The sequence below is a fragment of the Drosophila arizonae genome, chromosome 2, assembly GCF_054131065.1.
Source record: "Drosophila arizonae isolate 15081-1271.41 chromosome 2, UAZ_ARI_1.0, whole genome shotgun sequence".
Taxonomy (NCBI): Eukaryota; Metazoa; Arthropoda; class Insecta; order Diptera; family Drosophilidae; genus Drosophila; species Drosophila arizonae.
The window spans coordinates 33,545,673-33,569,640 of record NC_142922.1 but is presented as its reverse complement, the minus strand read 5'-3'; the positions used below and the strand labels follow the sequence as shown (position 1 = coordinate 33,569,640).

The 23,968-nt window shown below is 37.5% G+C and overlaps 1 protein-coding gene, 1 long non-coding RNA gene and 1 pseudogene across 2 annotated transcripts; 1 reads left to right on the top strand and 2 right to left on the bottom strand.

The window, feature by feature from the left end:
- Positions 1-883: 883 nt before the first annotated feature.
- LOC149270939 (uncharacterized) lies at positions 884-23,564 on the top strand. Its single transcript, XR_016268735.1, has 4 exons — positions 884-993; positions 19,179-19,530; positions 22,381-22,555; positions 23,435-23,564. It is a non-coding gene; the product is annotated as an uncharacterized LOC149270939 (long non-coding RNA).
- On the bottom strand, positions 4,818-11,842 carry LOC149270941 (uncharacterized; annotated as a pseudogene).
- fd96Cb (forkhead domain 96Cb) lies at positions 12,095-13,928 on the bottom strand. The gene is made up of 2 exons (XM_089463214.1): positions 12,750-13,928; positions 12,095-12,672 (listed from the first exon to the last, which is right to left on the bottom strand). Exon 1 carries the CDS (start codon positions 13,822-13,824, stop codon positions 12,964-12,966), a length of 861 nt encoding a protein of 286 aa, XP_089319340.1. The 5' UTR covers positions 13,825-13,928; the 3' UTR covers positions 12,095-12,672; positions 12,750-12,963.
- Positions 23,565-23,968: the final 404 nt, after the last annotated feature.

The window sequence follows — 23,968 nt, the reverse complement described above, 5'->3', positions numbered from 1 at the left end:
AAATACCTGTAAAAGTAATGGGAAGTGCACTTGTTACTTTAGTTAATCATCTACTTAAATGTAAGCGCGCCTCTTCAATTAAAACCCAAAATCGTTCACACAATTCAAAGTTGTCGTAGGCACACGTCAATGCTCATGTCGCATGCATACACATATAAACATACACTCACGCACATACATATAAAGGCACTGAACTGCTTCTACAATGATTACCCCATCATTTGTGAGCATCGCGGCCCCTGCGTACACACAATCAAACATATTTATGTAAGTGTGAGCACTTCAAAAGATCGACCAAATGCAAATGCTAGGATTTCAAATTGCTATAGCCAGCAAGGGCTTTGCACACAGGCATACAAAAAATGCTCATAGTACATGTAGCAAGGGACAGTGTATGTGTGCATGCTCGTCGCGAAAACATTTTCATTATGCGCACCAACGCTTTCATACTCTTCCCACAAATAATAACGAAAACGCATGGCAAACGGTTTGAAAAGTTCGGTATACTCTTCACTCAGAAGGGAAGACATGGGTTCTTACTGCGAAGAAATTTCAATTTTCGTGAGCTGCTGCTTGTGCTCACAATGTGAGCCTCACATGTATACATACATATACACATTCGAGAGAGCAGAGAGCATCGAGAGAGAGAGAGAGCAAGGGAAACATTGAGCATAGAGGGATCTTTTGTTCAAAAGTTGACCATCTCGGTCGAGCGCATGAAGCGAAATGATTGTGCGTTCGTATTTTTTCGTAGCTCGAACCTAAAAGTAAGGAGCCGAGCGAGTCCAAAGCTGTCTGGGGTGCTAAAGCCTCAAAAAAAGCGTGCAAAAAGCTTTCCACTAGTTGTCTAGTCTATGCGTTCTCTGGTTAGTGGCCGTACTAAATGTACAACATAATTCGTTGACTCTTTATTTTCTGGAGGATCTTAGAAATAAGATTGGAAGCGTTAAAATTTATTTTGGTTTTGGACAAATCAAGTGACAAAGCAGCTCGGTAAATAACAATTATTTATTAAACACCTGACCTCTCTTTAAAAGATTGAATACTTTATAATTTGTATATATGTATATGCATATATATCTATAATTTCTACGCTAATGGTTTTAGGTGTCGTTATTAAATACGTCTCTGTTGAGAGTGGAGTGATGATTTCGACGTTCCTGATTTTAATATTTCTCTTAAAAGTGGAGATTCCTTGTCTACAGTTGAAAGAATCAAACAATTGAAAACAAATGAATAATCATAAATGAATTTAATTAAGAAAATAGTGTTTTTTAAACCCATCTTTTATTTTGGCTTATATTTTCTTGAATTTAGCTTCTTTTAACTTCTTTTTATTGCCTATCTGGCTCTATTTGCTCGAAAAATTATGACAGCATTGAATGTGAGCCTCACATGCATACATACATATACACATTTGAGAGAGCAGAGAGCATCGAGAGAGAGAGAGAGAGAGAGAGAGAGAGAGAGAGCAAGGAAAACATTGAGCATAGAGGGATCTTTTGTTCAACATTTGAGCATCTCGGTCGAGCACATGAAGCGAAATGATTGTGCTTTCGTATATTTTAGTAACCCGAACCTAAAAGTGAGGAGCCGAGCGAATACGAAGTTGTCTGGGGTGTTAACGCTCGAAAAAAAGAGTGCAAAACGTTTTACACTACGTGTCCGGTCTATGTGTTCTCTGGTTAGTGGTATGGCATACACGAGTATGCATGCCAAATTTCAGCTCTCTAGCTCTTGTAACTTCTGAGATCGACGCACTCATACGGACGGACGGACGGACAGACGGACAGGGCCAAATCAACTCAGCTCGTCGCCCTGATCAAGAATATATATACTTTGTGGGGTCTGCCACGCCTCCTTCTGCCCGTTACATACTTTTTCACAAAACCATTATACCCTGATTTCCCATTTTCAATGGGTTCAGGGTATAAAAAAACTTGAGTTAAGCATATCAATATTATTGTGATAAAGTGGCGAAGTCTCTAAATTTTTTATTTCCTCCCAAATCCTTATAGGCACCATTTTCAACCCACAACTTTGTAGTGTCTTCAGTATTTTCTACTTTTAGGTGAATATATACATATATATTGGCGTCCAATATTCATATTTCGTTCAAACATAAATTCGTTTTCTACATGCAATCAAATCTTTTTAATTGCCTCATAAGCTCTATTAGAAAATGTTTACGTTTTGTTTACAAAAAATCCCAAAGTTTAATAATATTGCTCAAAATAAGATAAATTGAATTAAATATAAATCATATTCTAGTTCAGTTCGTTCCTTGAAAATTGGCCTACTGAACTATTCACTTTTAATTGAACTACAATGAATAAAACTTCATTCTACATACGAGTTATCCCTACAAAATCCGAAAAATTACTCTGTAAATAAAAAGCGGAAATAAAGCAAATTATTTTTTTTTAAATCTAGAATTCCCGCTGCCCAGTATTTTGGAATTTTAGCCGCAATACGATATTCAAGAAAGCCAGATTTGACTGGGAAAAAGCTGATTTGGCAACAAAATCGAAATTTCATAAAGTATATGTATATATTCCAGATTATTATACATATATGAATCGACATTTAAAATTTGGCGACTCTAGCTTCAAAGCTGTAGCAGATATACATGCATAATTATATTACAGATATACATGCATAATTATATTACTGTTTTCGATAATATTTTTAATTGATAACAAGTTGACTGGATGAGTTATCGATTTTTGGAGATAATATCAGTTGTTGTTTCCTTTATATCCAAATGTGTCGTTATTGATGGTGTTCCATGAAGGAATAATGGTACATGTAGCCAAAGGTTCGTTGAATCCAGATTCTTCTTCATTGTTCTTCGTGACAATATATCTGCTGCGTTGTTTTGTGAGGAGACATGACACCACTGAGTTGCTATAGTCTATTCCTGATGATTGTGAATTTATCCATGATAGGACAATTGGATTGCAGCTACGCTTTATATGTAGGTCCTTTCGTACTCGAGCAGTAAGTTCAGCTCCTAATCGCTGAACAGAGTTCCAGACGAGGCAGTGATTGCCTTGATAATGGTGCTACCTTATATTTCGCAAATAATAAGCGAAGCCGAGGCATCAACGAAGGTACTGGAATTCTTCCGTCAAACATGTGTCGAGGAATCTTGAGCTTGTTAAGATCGTCTCGGTATATTTTCCAATCCTTTTGAAGGCTTGGCTCTAACTCCTCGCCCCAGTCAATTTTGTATTCCCATAGTTGATGCATAAATATTTTTGCCCTTTCCACAACTGGGGCAAAGATTCCTAGTGGGTCAAATAGCCCTACACATTTTCCGTCATCTTCCCGTTGTATATTCTCTCGATCCAGTTGTGTCATCAGTTGTAGTTGCTACTGAGCATGTGTCGACTATCGGAGTTGATCTATTAAATCTTCCAGCTATTATCCAACCTAGTTTAGAATTCTGCATCATAGGTAATTTTGGGCTCCTTTTGATTTGCTCCGCTAGTATGTTGATTGGTATCTAAGATATGTTTATTTTGTGGTTTGGTTGATCCGCCCCAATATGTTGTACTCTACTCGTGTCATGTAACTTCCCTTTTAAGATTTGATCCTGGATTTGATTGAACCTGGGTTTCTTCCGATGCCTTCGATTCGCCTGTCTGAATTTTCTACTACAAGTGACAATGTTTTTGGCATCTCTTTCAGAAATCATGTTTATCTGAGAGCCTGAATCTAGAAGTGCTCTGAAACTTCCATATTGGCCGTTGTTTCCATGCAGTTGCGTAGGAAGAAGGATTTGCCATATGATTGGACCGCAGACCGTTTAAGCACAGTTTTTGGTTTAAGGCCCATTTTAAACGTGCGTCTCCACATATTTGTAAAAGACGTATACTAGAGACAAATGCATGCATATCCATGATATAATCATAATATAAACGTTTCATGAAAAAAGTACATCCACAAGAAAAGTTATTGAACAATTAAGTTCCCATAGTAAGCCACCACTGCAGTCGAGTGCATATAGTGCATTGTAGCCAATGCGTGTTTAAGCGTGCGTGCGTATGCCAGTGTGTGTGCGTGTGTGTGTGCATGTGCGAATAATTATTGAAATACCGGTTGCGCGAAGGGTTCAGGGGATCTCGTAATCGAGCAGTCTCGACTAGAGCTTTATTACTTGTTCTTTATGGACGTACTGTTTTTCCCCTATCGCTTCCAATGCCAAGAATCTTTGTTCCAAGAAGGCTAGGAATTCCTTGATAGGTTGTAATTTTCGTGTGTCTTAAATGGATTGCTCATATAGTATATGAATAGCCCTATCCAATTTTCTGGCCATTAGCACTAGCAAAAATGGATCCCAAATGTTGACTTCTATGCCTCCATTTCTCAACGTAGCTAACGTTTCTTGAATAATGTCGTGGAAAGTCTTTATAGATGATGCATCGTTTGTCACTGGCGGTTGATCCAAGAGTTTAAGTAGAGTCGTTGTCGTCAAGACTCGCTCATTGTCGAAACGCTGCTTGGTTTTGTGCAATGTCCGTCTGTCCGTCCATCTGTCTGTATGAGCGCAGTTTATTTCGGCGCTATTGAAGCTAGAGACTTGAAATTTGGAACACATTCTTGAATCGGAAAATGCATTTTCCGATATACCATATTAATTACCATATATATATACCATATTATTATACCATATTAATTGAAGAGCTAGAAAGCTGAAATTTGGAATGTTGATCCGCGTCGACCACCCAAGATCACGAGCTATGGCGGATATATCTACGCTCATTGGGGACGTGACAAATTTGCAAGACAAGAAGAACACACTATATGCTATCTTTTCTGAGCCTTATATAAATAGTGACAAATTTATTGAAATATAAAGATATAAAGATAAACATGATCTACACAATCTGAATATTGAATTAGATGAAAAATATTAAGATTATTGATGTTAATTTTCTAAATATGTTATAAATGAAAAAAAAAAAACAATTTTTTTTTTTTTGGCCATTTAAAAAAAAAAATTATAATTTTACAGGATATAAACTGAGTTTTCATACACTTTTACATTTTTGTATTGACCTATTTTAATAATTTTTATCTAAAAATATGTGATGTAAACAACTCATGATTGAATTAATAAGTAACAAGGGGCGGGGAGAAGGCGTGTGTCCTTCCAAAAGGAGTCTGGTCCTTCGATGGCCAGTGTATAATACTTATAAAAAAAAAGTAGACAGCAACTTGCGGTCTCTCTGAAATATACGAAGTGCTGGCACCGGTGTTCAATTTTGTACTGAATTTATTAAATTTAACATGAACGCAAGCGCAGCTTGCACAGTAGAGCGCGCACCTATGCGCATCTAACAGCGAGCAGCGAGAGAGCGATCTTTTGGAGAGCGACACTCCCGTGCTAGCGCGTACAATAACAACTTCTCTGTACAGTGGTTCAGCTTCAATTACTTAACCTATACAATTTCGATAATAATTCAATTAATAATTCATAATAATTCAATTTCTTATAATAATATATAATAATATTTCAGAAGGCAAATATCCAAATGCCTTAACATCGGCCGCGTTGAAAGGCCGCAGGGCTTCAATAACATGGTGTATTAGTGGAGTGGCAGTGGTGCAACGCGATGAATTGCCCTTTTATATGTGCCATTTTTTGTCTTAACGACAATTACGCGCACTCTACCATCTCCTCCGACTATGGCTTCCGTCACCACGCCTAGCATCCACTGTTGTGGAGGAGCGTTGTCCTCTCCCACGAGCACGACTGCTCCGACCTGTATGTTCTGTCTCTCCTTCGTCCATTTTGACTTCTGCTGCAGGCTGAGCAGGTAGTCCCTTGACCAGTCGTTCCAAAATCGACGCTTGATGTTGGATGTCAGCTGCCATCTTTTTAATAGTGTCAGCTTGGCGTCGTCGACTGGCTCTGTGGACGCGATTGGCAGCGGCACGAGCGTTGCTCCTATCAGGAAGTGCCCTGGCGTGAGCACTTCGCCGTCGTTGGGGTTGCTGCTGGGAGCGACCATTGGCCGCGAATTGAGCACGGCCTCGACCTCGACCAGCACGGTGGCCACCTCGTCTTGCCGTAATCGAGCGCTGCCCATCGCTTTCAGCAGCAAACCTTTGGCGGATTTCACCGCCGCTTCCCAAAGGCCGCCAAAATGCGGCGCTCGAGGAGGGATGAATACAAACTCCATGCCCCGCTCCGCAGCAAACATTTCCATGTCCGCTGTGTTGCCATGGAACGTAGCTTTGAGGTCCAGCGTGCGTGCAGCACCCACGAAATTGGTGGCATTGTCGCAGTACAGCTTCCGGACAAGCCCACGTCGACCAACGAACCTGGATAAACACATTAGAAATGAATTTGTGGTTAAATCGGTGACTAATTCAAGATGCACTGCCTTCGAAGTAAAGCAAACAAATATGGCAATATACATTTTGACTGGCGATTTGCCCCGAATTCCCAGCGAAACTAGTATTGGACCGCAAAAGTCCACTCCACTGATCTCAAATGGCCTATTTCCATGTAAGCGATCAGCGGGAAGATTGCCCATTATTTGGGATAAGAGTTTCGGCTTGTAGCGAAAACAATGTACACATTTTCGGACTACTGCACTGCAAGCCTGTCGAGCATTGACCAGCCAAACCTGCTGACGAAGCAGGCCCATTAGTACTAGGGGATTGGCGTGGCAATGAGAGCGATGCAAATGCTCCAAATAAAGCGTTACGAAACGACACTTTTTTGGAAGCAACAATGGGAATTTGGCATTATGTGCTAATGGTGCCTTCAATAAACGACCTCCTACTCGTAGCAACCATAACATACGCCTGCCATGCTGATGTGGGTGCAAAAATGGTGTCAGTTTTTGCAATGACGGTTGCAACACGACTGACTTCTTTATTTTCTTTATTTCTTCGCTGAATTCAATGTGTTGAATTACAGATATAACTGCAAGGAATGCGAAGCTTAACTCAGAAGCTGTAGGAACAAGTGAAGAATGACTTTCTTGTTTTCCATTGATAAAGCGGAACATATAGGCAACGATGCGGATTAGCTTAGAAAATGATGACGTTGACTCAATAAGATGTACGATAGGATTTGCTACCTCATCGACCGCGATCATAGTAATTGCAGTTCTACGCTTCTCTAGCAGCTCTAACTCCTTTGATAGGGTGATTTGTGGGTTGGCTGGCCACAATGTGTCAGAGAGCTTTAAAAATCCTGGTCCGCAAAACCACAATGATGTTTTAAGCTCCTCAACTGAACATCCCCGAGATACAATATCTGCTGGGTTGTCTTTCGTTGGTACATGACGCCAAGATACATTAGTTGTCAACTCTTGGATGGTTGCAACGCGATTAGCAACGAATGTGTTCAAGCTAGATGAATGCATTCGCAGCCAATGAAGCACCACCTCAGAGTCTGACCAAAATGTGACTTGATTAATAGGACAATCAAGTACTTTCCTTACCGCATCCCATAAGGTAGCTAACAATTCTGCAGCACACAACTCCAGCCGCGGAACAGATTTTGTTTTCAAGGGCGCTACCTTAGATTTAGCGACTAGCAGCCTGGTAGTGATACCCTTATCTGTTTGCATTCTTACGTATAAACAACAACCGTAAGCTCTCGTTGAGGCATCAGCAAATCCATGGATTTGACATCCTTTCGATTTAAGTGTGCCAACGTAACGAGGTATATGCAACGAATTTAGATTTGAGAAACAGCTAGTTACTGCCTCAAATTCTTGCCTCATTTGAACAGGCAATTGGTCATCCCACCCAAGTTTGTGCAACCACATTTCCTGTAAAAGGACCTTCGCACGAGTTACGATCGGACTTAACAAACCTAAGGGGTCGTATAACCTTGCTACAAATGACAAAACGGATCTTTTGGTCTGTTGAACTTCTACTGGACAGTTCATGGAATATCTAAAGCTGTCATTCATTGGATTCCAAATTAATCCCAATGTTTTTGTGTCCTCTTGATGACCAATAACTATATCGTTTCTAGCTGGTTGTGCTGCGAGTTGTTTACAATTGGACGACCATTTTGTGAGAGGAAATCCAAACTTTTGAAGAATTGCTATCAAGTCTCGATGCAACAAGCACAATTCTTCGACGCTATCTGCTCCTGTCAACAGGTCATCAACATAGAAATCTCGGGCTAACGATCTTGCAGCAGCTGGATGAGTGGAAGCATGCAAGTCGCTTAGATGTTTTAAACATCGAATTGCTAAGAATGGAGCAGTCGCTGTCCCGTACGTTACTGTGTTTAATCGAAAGATTTGTAACGGATCAGTGGGCGTTTCCCTCCACACAATAAGTTGAAAGTTGCGGTGGGACTCGTCAAGTTCAATTTGACGGTACATTTTAGCGATGTCTGCTGTAGCAGCCCAAGGACGAAGTCGAAATCTTAGCAAAGTCTCCCATAACTGCGGCTGGATGGTCGGACCCACCATGAGTAGATCATTCAGCGACAATTGAGAGGAGGACTTGCTAGAGGCATCAAACACTACTCGAAGTTTAGTGGATGCGCTGTGCGGTCTTAGCACGCATTGATATGGGATGAAATAATGCGGCTCTCTCGGAATTTGATTGTTAGTTGGGCTCATGTGACCCAAGGCCAAGTATTCTTTCATAAAGTCAATATACATTGGCCGAATGTCTTCTTGCTTGCTCATTCTTCTTTCCAAGGCCAGAAATCGTCGCTTGGCTGTGTCGTAAGACGTACCAAGACAATGTGGGCTTGATTTGAATGGCAGCGACACTCTGAAACGACCCGAGGTAGTTTGGCAAATAGTCTCCACAAATGACTTCTCGCACAGTTGTTGCTCTGGGGTATACAAATTCGAATTAATTGTATTTGGCTTTTCTTCCAACTCCCAGAACTTGCGAACTATTGAATCTATAGCTATGTCGTCGTTTACGACGCTAATGAAAGTCGACGAACTAGTAGCTGCATTCAATGTTCGGCAGCGACCAGATACAATCCAACCAAAGGCAGTCAATTGCAATGTTGGGTTGTTATCGGATCCTTTTATTTTGCCTTCTCTTAATATATCAAAAAAGATATCAGCACCGAGCAACAAATCAATACGTTGCGGCTTGTGGAATTGAGGATCAGCTAATTGTACATTATCAGGTACCTTGATCTCTTCAGTGTGCTTCTCTGGTTGATACGACGAAATGGAACGTAACACACCAAAGTCTGTTCGGATTTCTATGTCGTCCGTTCGGGACGCTATCGAAGTTTGAACGCTGTGTCGAACAGATGACTGACAATTAGCAATGCCCAACAATTGAATCCCAGATCTTTGCCGTTTTAATTTCAACTGTTTTGCCAGTTCTTCAGTTATGAAATTTACTTGCGAGCCGGAATCTAATAAAGCTCTAGCTAAGTGATAAGATCCAGATTGATCTTTTATCTTCACAACTGCAGTTGCCAAAAGAACTTGATCAGAGGCTATCCGTGCGTGATTTACAGATGAAATCTGTGACGAAGTGACACGAGGGACTGCTGATACAACTGCTGAGCTACTTTGAGCCGCTTCAGAGCTGTATCTATGCAGTATGGTATGGTGCGGCTTAGAGCACACACGACAGTGGGCTGATTTGCAAGCAGCCACTGAGTGTCCTGTTCGCAAACAATTTATACAGAGCGGATAGCTCTTTGCGAACGTAAAACGTTTCTGGCAAGGTATTGCTGCGAACGACGAGCACGAGTGAATGAAGTGATCGTTCTTTTTACAAAACACGCATTTGGGACTCTGCGGCTCACTTGGCAGAGCGACAGCTAGAGAAGTTTTCCCAATTCTTTTCTTATTATCCTGAGCTACCTTACGACGTGGACCAGATGAGTCTTCAGCACTTAAATGCTGATACCGTCTGTTCAAGGCAGCTTCACAATCTTGCCACAATGGAAGCTTATTGTAGTCAAGATTCTCTTCCCACCTAGAGCGCGTGCCAGCGTCCACTTTCATCATTACCAAATGGATGAGCATGGCATTCGAAATCTGCTTATCAGATCCTAGCGATAAAAGAGATTCGTAAATGGCACGGACTGAGTCTATCAGCATGCGCAAAGATGATGCTGACGGTTCGGACATGTGTGGGAGATCAAATAGTTTTGAAATGCTGTTAAAAAATATGAGACACTGATTGTCGTACACATTTTTTAAAGCAGCTAACGCTTTTGGATAATTTGCATCTGTCACCTGATATGCCTTGACAGTGCCTAATGCTTCTTTGTCCAAGCATGACAACAAGTGGTTAAACTTTTCTATATTTGATAACCCTGGCTCGTTGTCGACTAAACTCTCAAAAAGTCCAATGAAATTCTTATATTCCGAATATTCTCCGCTAAACTTTGGCAGCTTTATATTCGGTAGATTCCTAGAATGTGACACTGAGCTAATCATTGTAGAGTTAGCGGGACTCTCACTTTTAGGTTGGCTATCACTACCTCGCTTCATAAGAAGTGCTTTTGTCGATACACACAAATCTTCTAACGTTGACCGAGGCACTAAATCTGCGTTAATGTCGTCCAACTCTTGTTGTGTCTTAAAGGCCTTTTCTATGTAGCGGTTCAATATCTCAAGTCGACATTCAATTTCAAATGGCTCTACTGGTTTAGTGTAATCTTTTAATGATTTATTAATGCGTGTTATGTCGTTTGTAACATTTTTGTAAACGGCCAACAGAGCTTCGACACGCTCTGATGATGACTCGTCCATAGACCTATTCTTTCCTCGCTTGTTAGTCATGATGCTATAAGTGATGCTCAGTTGAAACCAATTTCAATCGAAACAAATAAAAGTTCACTTAATGTATGACAACAAGCGAAGAGCAATTCAAGAATGTTAACAAATGCGCGCGATCGTAATAAATCTCAATATATTACGCTGGCAGTGTTAAACTATACTTGAGTGACTGTTACAGACAGTTGATACGATATAGCGAAGACAACAACCAAAATGTTGAGTGACTATTTGGGCAAGTGGTCTATTGAGTTATATTTGACTGTTGAGCGACTGAGTGCAATGCATTCACAAGCGAGAGCGCGCCGGTATGAATGCCAAAATATAAGTGCAGATCGAGCTCATACAATGAGCGCAAAGCGAGAGTGCAAGTTTTGAGCGAAAATATATCCAAGTGACGAGCGCACGTTTTGAGCGCAAAGCGAGAGCGCTGCTGCGTGTGCAAGCGTGGGTGCAAACGATATTGCAAGTGAGTATGCAATGAGCGCAAAGTGAGCGCGCACTAATATGTGCAAGCGAGACAGTAAAACGAGAGCGCAACTATAAGTGCAAGCGCGAGTGCAAACGATATTGCAAGCGCGCATGCAAATGATGAGCGTAAATTAAAGCGAAATTTGCTGTGTAAGCGCGAGTGCAAACGATATAGCAAGTGAGTATGCACTGAGCGCAAAGTGAGCGCGCACTAATATGTGCAAGCGAGACAGTAAAACGAGAGCGCAACTATAAGTGCAAGCGCGAGTGCAAACGATATTGCAAGCGCGCATGCAAATGAAGAGCGTAAATTAAGAGCGCAATTATCTGTGCAAGCGAGAACGAACTTTTATGTGCGAGCGAGAGCGAGCTGTGAGCGCAAGCGCAAAACGAAAGTGCGAGACGAAAATGAGCAAAAAAACTGTAACACACTAGCGGCGCCAAAGAAAACTTGGATTATGCGAGGCAATAGAGATTGAATTATTTGCAGATCAAAGGTCAATATGCACCTTATTATTATTTTTATTTATTTTTTTTTAAATTTCAATTTGAAATAAGCTCGACACAATGTACATAGGCGTAGATTGTACATACATTAATATTTTGTATGTCTCAAGTAATGCATTTATTTATTTATGGCTTGCATTACTTGGTCATCTATGTGCTCTATGTATTTATGTACTTCCCTGATTATCCACAAAATCCATAATCCAGCTTCCTTCAATTCCAGAGAGTGTCCACCCGGGGGCGCCAAAAATGTCCTTCCAAAAGGAGTCTGGTCCTTCGATGGCCAGTGTATAATACTTATAAAAAAAAAGTAGACAGCAACTTGCGGTCTCTCTGAAATATACGAAGTGCTGGCACCGGTGTTCAATTTTGTACTGAATTTATTAAATTTAACATGAACGCAAGCGCAGCTTGCACAGTAGAGCGCGCACCTATGCGCATCTAACAGCGAGCAGCGAGAGAGCGATCTTTTGGAGAGCGACACTCCCGTGCTAGCGCGTACAATAACAACTTCTCTGTACAGTGGTTCAGCTTCAATTACTTAACCTATACAATTTCGATAGTAATTCAATTAATAATTCATAATAATTCAATTTCTTATAATAATATATAATAATATTTCAGAAGGCAAATCCAAATGCCTTAACAGCGTGGTCTTATCGCAGAGAAAAAAAAAATTCGAAATTCTAACTTAGTCTATCTTAGGTGTATGTAAAATTTCAACCTCCTAGCTCAATTTTTAGAATTGATGCCAAAATTGCGGGGTTTTTTCCTATAGTGCAATGATAGTGTCTCAAAATCCTTGAATAATAGAAATGTTTTAGTTCTATATTCTGATCGGCTGGTGAAAAGCCTTCGGAGAGTACAGTTTTATTCTTGTTTTAATCTTCCGTTCGCTTCGATCGGATCGGATATCCTTAACCAGTCAGACGTCAATAATCTGTGAACAATTTATATACAAATTTTTCTAAAAGCCAATGTGTGTTTATTTTTATTATATGTATAGATATATCGTACTTTATAGCCTTGGTAATTTGTAATTATATTATAATTATAATTATTTTTATTTATTTTGATTGCATTTATTATACTGGTGGATGTTCGGATGATAGAAATTATTATAAATAGGGTTCGCTGGGTCTAGAATAATTATGTTCGCCAGGATATGCCAAGGGTTAATCTCGGTATTTTTTTTATTTATTTCTTGCGCCTCTATTAATAATATACCTCTTTAATACACTGGCAATGGTCCATAGAAAGGGTTTCGCAGTTTAAATACTGTTTTATGTTTATAATTGTAGAAATCATTTATTGTATGTTGTTCATTATAAAAGGGATAAGATAGTGTTCGCATATATAGGCGTTGTTGTTGTGCCACAAACTGATTAAGGTTTAGAAGAATTAACTGTTCTGCTCTGATGTCATCTGTGTGGATCGTATCTTCTCTCTGAGGTGGGCTGAATTGAGCCAATCTTTTTTGATAGTTCGTTTTTATGTCTGGGGCCATAAGACTCTCTATTGTGAATGCTCTCTTTGGACGTTGTGAAATGGCTTCCATCTGCCAATTTTCAATTTCATTTTCATTTAATGAAACTAACGTTGATTCGGCTAGATCTCGTTTTGAAGCGTTGGTTCTGTTGAATTTGGGGTTGTTTTCATCTGATATTTTATTTATATTCGTTGGCTCGTTGGCTTGTTCAGTGGCGAATTTACTATATGCAGTAATTGTTGTTAGCTGTGAATCGAATAAATCTTTTTTCACTCGAAATCGTTTTCGTCGTCTTAGCAAGCTGCCGTTTTCAAACATGTTAATAGCTTTAGGATGAAGAGACCAGTAAGAGCCTTTACCGACTTTGCTAATGCTACGGGGCACTTTAATGAAGCAATCGTTGAAACTTAAATTGTGCCGTAATGAGTTCTGCCATTTTTGTATATTATTGCGGTAATAGGGGAACTGCTCCATAATAAAGCGATAGATGTCACTAAGGGGCAACATTTGCTGTGGTGAATGCATGATTGCCATGGCAGTCAGAGAAATATATGAATACGGAGGTTTCTGGTCACCATAAGTTACTTTCAATGGACGTGGCATTGCGACGGTGTTTTATATCTTGTATCCACTTGATTTTCACAAATAATTAACGATGTTCTCTCGGCGGCCTCAACGTTTTAACTGACAAGACTGAGCTCGAAATACATGTTTTAATGACTGCTGCACCTCGGACACCATACAACTTAGCTGCTTCGTTGGTGTGCGAGCTGGAAAGCAAGAATTACAGTATTATTCATCTCTTTCCTGTGCTTGATTGGCTAAGCGTGACTGCACTGTTGCCATCCCTCTCTACAATAGAAACCAATACGAATTTGAGGTGGGATTAAGTTAACTGCCAATCGTAACTAATATATATTTCATGAATAATTTACAAACTTAATAAAGTGAAGTAACTTCAAATTGATAATAATATTTATACTACAATTTAAGCTGATTGAAACAAAAATCGGATTTCAGTTTTAGAAATATGTAAATATATTGCATATTTTTTTACATTTTATTTTGAATTACAATATTTAATGTAATTTATTAATGTATTTAACTGCGCTTTTCAAATCAGATTTGTGCTATAGGAGAAATATGCATTTAAAATATATATTTTATTTTTGGGGCATAACCCAACTTCTAACTCTATTTAAAAAGTTACTGTGCTCTCAACTTATCTCTCATTGCTTGAATCGTCTAATTCCCCTTTTAATAATGCTTATTTTCCACGAATTTAGTTCGCTGCACAATGTGTTCATATGCATGTTTGTATACAGGGGCAAATGTGTTTTTGTGTTTGTACCTATATTCTATATGCCCAAAAAGCTTTGCAACTTCAGCTCTGCATAGAGAAGTTTATGGTATATCAAAGTCTGGCACTTCCGTGCTTTTACGTATTCTACCCTGAACGAATTAAAAAAGGGAATTCAAGGTATAATGGTTTTGTGAAAATGTATGTAACAGGATGGGAGGCGTGCAGACCCCATAAAGTATACATATATATTCTCGATCAGGACGATGAGCTGTATATGTATTTTGTATAACAATTTTTGTAGCTTGAACGCATTGAAAATGGGAAAAATATATACATACATAAATATATTCTTGATCAGAACGTCAATTTTTTGTATATTTGGTAAAGATCTATAGATTGGGATATTAGTTCTTCACAGGGCTCAGAGCATCTCTATGCTCGACAGCCCCGACTAAAACACTCTTACTGGTTATACCCTGAATCCAAAAAAAAAAAAAAAAAAAACAAGTAAGAAAGCTGTAGTCGAGACTGCCGACTACGAGATCCCCTGAACCTTTGGAGTAATAGCTAGTTCAATAATTTTTCGCTTCTTTCAGCTTACACAAGACACACGCACACACACACGCACACACACACCCACACACACACACACACACACATACACACACACAGCCACGTATTAATTATTTAATAACTTTTTTTGTGGACATACGATCTTGATCAAACTTTCAGATTATGATTATAACATAAATATGCATATATTCGCCAAAGCACAGTCTCTAGTATTTGAAATACGCCTTTTACAAAAGTGAGGGTAAGGGGGTGAATATAGGGGTGGGGGGTAAATTTTAACAAAACCGAAATTGCATAAATTGCATACATTAAAAATTTGGAGACTCTAGCAATAAAGGTGTAGGAGATAAAATTTTATAACTGGTTTTCGATAATTTGTTTTTCGATAAAAAAAGATCAGGATGAATTATCGATTTTTAATGATAAACTCGATGTCGCTGTAATTACGGACATTTTTAAAAAATTTGAAATTTGTTTGAACGCGTCGATTTCGGAACATTAAGAGCTAGAGACTTCAAATTTTTTTTTTAAATGCCCGTAATTACAGCGCGGATATCGAGTTTATCGAGTTATTAAACAATTGAGTTCGCATAGTAAGCGCACACTGCCGCCCATGCGTGTGTATGGGTGCGTAAATGTTTATGTGTATGTGTGTGTGTGTGTGTGTGTGTGTGTGTGTGTGTGTGTGTGTGTGTGTGTGTGTGTATGTATGTATGCCTGTGGTGCGTGCGTGCGTGAGTGTGTGTGTGCGTGTTTCTTGTGTAAGCTGAAAGACGCGAACAATTATTGAAATAGCTATTACTCCAAGGGTTCAGGGGATCTCGTATTCGAGCAGTCACGACTAGAGTCTTCTTACTTGTTTATTTAAAAAATGATCTCTTATGAATCGTCAAGTGTCAAAATGAGCTGCCAATACTTGCCACTCATATTTATAGATTATTTTATAGGTATAATGTCTGCATTAAAAAAAACCCTTTTTGCTATATAGTGCAAGGAATTGGACCAAGCCCTCAAAAATTATGTTTTTAGTGAGATAATCGAGAAAGCCAATTATACGGAAAAGGAGCTTGTGTCAGTTAATAAAAAAATTGAAAACTTTGCCAAGCTTGCAATGAAGTGGAGGAAGTGTAATAGAGCACTTTCATATTTTCAAAAATCAAATGCTAAATGGTTAAACGGTTTAATCATTCTAATTGAACCATGCAGGTATACTGATTTACCTGGACAATACCAATTAAAAAGTGGCAAGTCCGCGAAGCCAATAAAGAAATTGTTGTTAAAAGGGAAATAAAATTTCAAAATTATATCCGAAGAGAACTGGGAATTTTAGTGGATATACCTACGGCAACATCAGGTAATGCCAATAATGGCAATACAGACAGAAAATTTGTCCAACCTCCAATCTTAGCTTCTAATATTACTGGAGTGAGTACTAATGTAATTAACCGACTAAGCGTTATTTTACGAGCAATGGCATGTGGATAGGTTGTGGAGGTTGACATCGAATATTTTCGCCAATTTTCACTGTTTGTAAAGGCGTACCCTCAGTTTTATATGCACCTTGTGCACGGGGCAGATATTATAAAAACAATAAATATTATTGATTTTTTTAAATTTTAATTTTTAATTATTTTTTTATAAAATTTAAAAAAATAAAAAACTTATGAAAATATTACATGAACAAATTAGTAAAAATAAATACTTTATTTTAACAATAAAACAATAATTTTTTGTTCAATATTACATAAAGTTATTAATTATTGTGTGTCAAATTAATAAAATCGACCACTGTGCGATGTTTCCATTAAAAACCGCTTTTTATACCCTGATTCCAATGAAAATGGGAAATCAGGGTATAATGGTTTTACTTAAAAAAGTTGGCAACACTGATGTATATATACATATATATATGTATATGTATATCCACTCTAAAGTTTTAAAATTGTTAGACAGGAATGTTTCGTAAAATTCCGATAATTTGAAAATGGGAAACTATATGTTTCTTCTTGACCCGTTAGTCCATTTGTCTGTCTGCCTGTCTGTCCATCCGTATGTATGAACACGTCGATCTTCGAAGATATTAGAGCTAGGTCCGTGTATATCACGCGCATATAGAGTTTGTTTTCGAAAATAGATAACTCTTCCCGTTATTTTGTTATTTATTAAAAAGAGACTTGTGCTTTGGAATGTACACACATTTTACACACCATATGATCACGCTCTGAAAGTTTCATAAAGATTGTCTATCTACAAAAGAAACTATTCAACAATTAAATTCTCATATCATTGCTAACTGCGCAGTCAGCAGAATGGGTGATTAAACGTGCGTGTGGATGCATGTGTATGTGTGCATAAAAAAGTGTAAAATGAGTAGAATATCAGCTTAGAGGGTTCAGGGTATCTCCTAGTCGAGCAGTCTCGACTAGAGCCTTCTTACTTCTTTTTTCTGGGATTCAGCTTATTTTGTCCAGATTCAGCTATTTTTGCTAGGGGAAAAACGGCAACACTGATTTTATATACTAGAAACCTTTAACTCTGGAATATACACAAATTAAACATTATGATTACGTTTCATTAAAAAATTTCCCCCTACAAGAGATATTATTCAATTAATAAATTCGCATAATGCGCTGTTAGGATGATTGTATGTATGGATGTATGTGTATGTATGTGTGCATAAAGGAAGTGCAGAATGATTCGAATATAAGCTTGGAGGGTTCAGGATATCTCCTAGTCGAGCAGTCTCAAGCCTGCCTTCTTACTTGTGTATATTATACTGGATTCAAATTTTACGTAATTCTGCCAATTGAAGCTCACGCTGCATTTTTATGCCTTGAAATGTTGATAGAGTATGTATGGCCAATACATACTGAAGTTATTAAATAACACATATGTACATATGTATGTCTGTATGTATCACATATTTGGAAGGAGAATATCACTTGATCAGGGCGACGAGCTGAGTCGATTTAGTTCTGTCCGTCTGTCCGTATGTCCATATATTTGAACGCGTCGATCTCAGAAGATATAAGAGCTAGAAATTTTTTTCCTAGGTCCGTGTATAGCACGCGCATATCGAGTTTTGCTTTAAATATCGATAAATTGCCCCGTTATTTTGTTATCGATTAAAAACATTATCGAAACCAGTAATAAATTTATATCTCCTACATCTTTAAAGCTAGAGTCTCCAAATTTTTTATGTATACTTATATGTATTTTATACTATTTCGGTTTTCGTCAAAATTTATCCTCCACCCCTAATTCACACCCTCACCCTCACATTTGTAAAAGCTTATTTCAAATACTAGAGACTTGTGCGTTGGCAAGTATCTATGTTATATTCATAATCTGAAAGTTTCATGAAGATCCATGAAGATCATGAAGTCCATCCACGTGAAAAGTTATTAAACAATTAACTTACCATAGTAAGCCAACAATGCAGTCAATGCGTGTTTATGCGTGCGTACGTACATATGTCTGTGTGTGTGCGTGTATGTGTGCATATGCGAATAATTATTGAAATATCAATTGCTCGAAGGGTTCAGGGGATCTCGTAGTCGAGCAGTCTCGACTAGAGCTCTGTTACTTGTTTTAATTTGTATTTTGTCTGCATTGAATCGCTTTATAAGAAATAAATATTTGAAAGCAACAAGCCGCCAATTTATTGAAGGGTAACACACTAATTTCAGAAGTTGAGTTGTATCTCGCCTGAGGATGTATGCATGTGTATTTGTATGAATTAGGTATAGATACAGGTAAATGTGTATGTGCCAAGCATATTTCAGGTGTCTACCTACTGCATAAGCATAAGCATGCTACAAGTAGTTGCCCAGTTGGAACTTGGCATTATTGTTTGATTCTAATTTTTTGTTGTTAAGACAATTCTCCCATTTTTATGAGAGCCCAATAAATTAGTTATATTCATAAAAATTTAACTTATTAAATTTAACTTAAAAATTTCAACTTACTAATAATATTTCACTAATATTTTACTTTTTACTCACTAATTTTTGGTATTAGTTACTATTGCCATATAGGCATATATTTCTTAAAAAATTACTTCCATTCTTTTTTCCTACAGTCTCTTAAAGTCAGCCTTCGGCGCTGCATCAGACCTTGTGGATCGTTTTAGTGTCGACGAGGTGAGAACGATCACCGCCAACTCGTCCCTGCTGCCAACATCATGCACAAAACTGAAAAAAAAATATTTTAACAACAGCCTCAAATAGGTGCCTTTTAGATGATCGCGCGAATATGGAGTGAATGATATAAGCATTCAGATAGCCCAGGGATCTCATTTTTTCTTTTTTCACCTCACATTGAATCCAAATCAAATTAAAGTTGGTGGTGCATCTTTGTATATGACGAAGGCGGAACACATTGTGTATTTTGCGATTTTAACATCCACAACTTGCGGCATCCAGTCTTTTATGGTATGTAAATGTGTGTGTATCATATGAGTGGATATACTTATATATAATAAGAAGACTTTTCGGGTATCAGACTAACAAACAGACGGCGGACAAACAGCATACAGTGAAATCGCTTCGATGGAAGCCATAATGACTTTAGCTTCTTTCTACGAACCGAGAAATGACTACCAATTTGGAAATACCGCTTTTGACTTGCGAGACAGAGTGGCGATTGCTTTAGCTCGCAAATGCACACATATGAAAATAATACACATACATGAAGAAACCTGATTATGAGGGTCAAGATTTGTAGTTATTTGCTTGAAATATATATATACATACATATATAATCATATATATATATTGTGTATTTATGTATATGTATATATATTAATTCCTTCCCGATTTGTTAAAGCTCAGAAGTCGAGATATACATACCGTATTGTTCAAAACGTTTATACATATCGTCGCATACCCGCGTATATCGAAAAATTTAATTTTACCGTAGAAGCTTTTTTTTATAACCAATGAGAAACAGGCAGAAGGAGGCAGACCCCACATAGTATATATCTTTTTGATCAAGGCGACGAGCTGAGTCGATTTAGCCCTGTCCGTAAGTCTCTCTGTCTGACCGTATGCCTGAACGCGTCGATCTGAGAAGATATAAGAGCTAGAGACTTGATTTTTTATTGACCATATTCGAGACCATAGTCGAGATTATCTTCTAAATCATCCCGTTATGTTTTTTATCGATTAAAACATTTAATATCAAGTCAGATGCCAGTATAGGTAATTGTGAATAATTAATGAATTGTGAATAATGTCATCAGGCTTTGCAAATACATATGTACATAAATATAAATAAATTACACTCTGTAATTAAAAAAGTTTTTTATTTCATTTAAATTTTTTAATATATCGAAATAGAAATTTTGAACCGTTTTTTCTAAGTTTGGCTCAGGGTAGTATCTAGTCGAGCACTCTCGACTAGAGTTTTCTTACTTGTAAACTGTAACCGGCCCCCATCGTAGATATGAAATACAAATGTTTCTAACCATAAAAGAGGCGCAATGTTTTGCGCTCATACATATACCTAAAGAAGAAGGAAACAGTTAACTTACACAAAAACTAATAATTCTGTTAATCAAAAAAGTAATTTTATTTTTATATGCATATAAGACATATAAGGCTTTGAATATGTTTTATTGGTTTTATTGGTTAATAAAATAATATAAATTACCAAATCAAATAATAAGAAAATTGCAAACTTATGACTTGTAATGGTGTAATAAATCAAAGCCAGCATTCCGATATTTTATTTTTGAAAGGGTCGCCATGACGGGGTAGCTTTTGTATGATGCTAAGAAAATTATTACTCAATATAGGCACAATTAGGGGTGGATGCTGATAAATTTGCAGTTTGCTGCAGTACAAGCCCTACAACACTTGCCATTGTTATTTTTGGAGAAACACAAGCTTTTAGAAATACGATTTACTTTAGGGGGGCAACATCAAGAGTTAATGAGCCGCAATAGGTTTAAGCAATTTCTTACTTAGTATTCGCATTACCTTGGAATAATTCAAAACCACAAGTGTCACGTGTTCACTTTATTGTGGTTATTAGAGCATTACTTGCACATATGCTCTGCAGTGGTGAGTAGAAGTATTAAATACAAATTGTATTAACATTAAATTGTTCAAAGAGATTTCAAAACAAGTAAGAAAGCTCTAGTCGAGACTGCTCGACTACGAGATCCCCTGAACCCTTGGAGCAATAGATATTTCAATCATTTTTCGCGTCTTTCAGCTTACACAAGAAACACGCACATACACACACACACACACAGGCATACACACACACACATGCATACACACACAAACGCATACACACACACATGCACAAAAACATACACACACAAGCACCCACGCATAAACACGCATGGACTGCAGTGTGCGCTTACTATGAGAACTTCATTGTTTAATGACTTTTTATGGACGTACGATCTTCATGAAACTTTTAAATTATGATTATAACATGAATATGCATGTAATTGCCAAAGCACAAGTCTCTAGTATTTGAAATACGCTTTTTAAATTTTAACAAAAACCGAAATTGTATAAATTGCATATAAGCACACATTAAAAATTTGGAGACATTAGCAATAAAGGTGTAGAAGATATAATTTTATAACTGGTTTTCGATAAGGTTTTTATCGATAAAAAAGATCGGGATGAGTTATCGATTTTTAATGATAAACTTGATATCCGCGCTGTAATTACGGTCATTTTAAAAAAATTTGAAGTCTCAAGCTCTTATATCTTCTGAAATCGACGCGTTCATACATGCGGACAGACGGACAGACGGACGGACAGACAGACGGACAGGGCCAAATCAACTCAGCTCGTCACCCTGATCAAGAATATATATACTTTGTGGGGTCTGCCACGCCTCCTTCTCCCTGTTACATACATTTCAACAAAACCATTATACCCTGATTTCCCATTGAAAATGGGTTCAGGGTATAAAAATAATAACAGATACAATAGTTTTAGACTGCACATCTATAGCTTAAAACCTCAAGAAATAGGAAAGTACATCTCTAATAATCAAATATACAACGAATTTCCAAGCTCAGAACAGCTAATATTATTGGCATTTTAATTTACCAAAACTGTTTTCAATTTACGATTACGAAGTTTTGAAGTAGGTCGCCTGACTACTCAGATTGACCTAACCATCTAATGGTTGGCCTATTATTAGTAAAACTAATAGTAGTAGTAGTAGTAAAGTGTAATTTGAATAGAAAAAAAGCTGCTAATATAATGAATACATACTATATAAAATTAGTATATTATATTTGTATATTTTAGATACCTGTCTTCCATTTCCCTCTCCATCCAAATTTGAAAAATGCGTAAGAATACACTCAGAGAATAGTTACCATCACGATCAATAAATGTGACTCCTCCAACTTTCCAACTTGGCGAAAAGGTCTTAAATAATAATGTTCCTGAAGTAAGGCCCACACTGCAGCTCATGCGTAATGTAAGTAAAGCAGTTATCAAATCGCTTATGTGTGTATATGTATATGTATACATGAATACACAAGTCTCTAGCTCTTATATCTTCTGAGATCTCGGTGTCCATATGGACGGACAATTAATTTGAAACAGTAATAGCAGTACCTTCGATAGAAGAGGTCAACGTTAGCGAGTGTAAATTCCTAGATGTGATTCTTTTTGCTAGAGAACTTTATAGCCGACCGACTTTAAATTAAAAGTTTATATTCTAAGTTTCTAGTCTCTATCTTCAATATCGGTGTAATGATTTGTGCTCGTGCGAAGAGACGGACAGATATACTCATTTCATTTCGTGAAAGAGTATAAAGAGAAACATCACTTTTATTCTTGACGGGGGGTCAGAGTAAACGCTGAGCTAAGATCTTTCATCTTACCGCTAATATCCTATTCCAACTGGTTATAATGGTTATGGATGAATTTATAGCCTGTATGCCAAAACAAATACAATTAAATAATGAAGCGTTAAAAACTGAATTAATTTGTGTGCGGCATGTTTCATCATTATTTATCCAAATTAGGTTTGAACGCCGACAAAACGATTTAAAGAGATTTTTAGGTTGCTATGTATAGACATACTTGTATGTATGTGTGACAGGTATCAGATATAAGCAAGAAAATATTCCAAACACAAACACAACGTATGCGGGGCTTATTGTAATGGTATTTACTGGAGTAATTACTGCGGTGTGTATACCTAATCGGACTTAGTTATGTTTTCTAATGTCAATTTCTATGTTTTAATATGTGAATTATAAATCCCTAATAATTAAACATTGTATAAAGCTTTTTTCAGTTATTATTATTATTATTATTATTTTTTTTTTTTTTCATAATATATACATAGTCGCCAATAACAACAGCTCTCGACGGCTATGCTCAAACCTGTTTTAATTCGGTTCGACATCATTATCTCAAATCGGTAAATACTAAGTCATATTCAGCTAATCGGTCAATAATGAGCAAGTTGGAGCCAGAAATAAACAAATATTGCATGTGTTGAAGCCAGAACTTTATTGGATATACAATTTCCACTGACAGCTTTTTACATAATATAATATTGATTTATAACGAACAGGGAAATTAATTATGACTTATACGATAGTTTGTTTATGGTACGGTTAGTTTAAAGCGTTGAATATATTCTTTGCGGTGCGATGGTGTGGATGAACATACATAATTGGATCGAGGAGGTAATAACATATTTCGGCTGTCTTGAAAAGAAAAAGCAGATGAACGGCCACGCGAAGTCTTCCCTTTTCCACCATCAACAAATTGGGCGGTGTATAAGCAAAGCTGAAAACAAAGTGAAATAAAGAAAGAAATGAAGAACATCTGAATCTCAATGGCCGAATGTTTGATTCTCTTCTATGCAAAACAT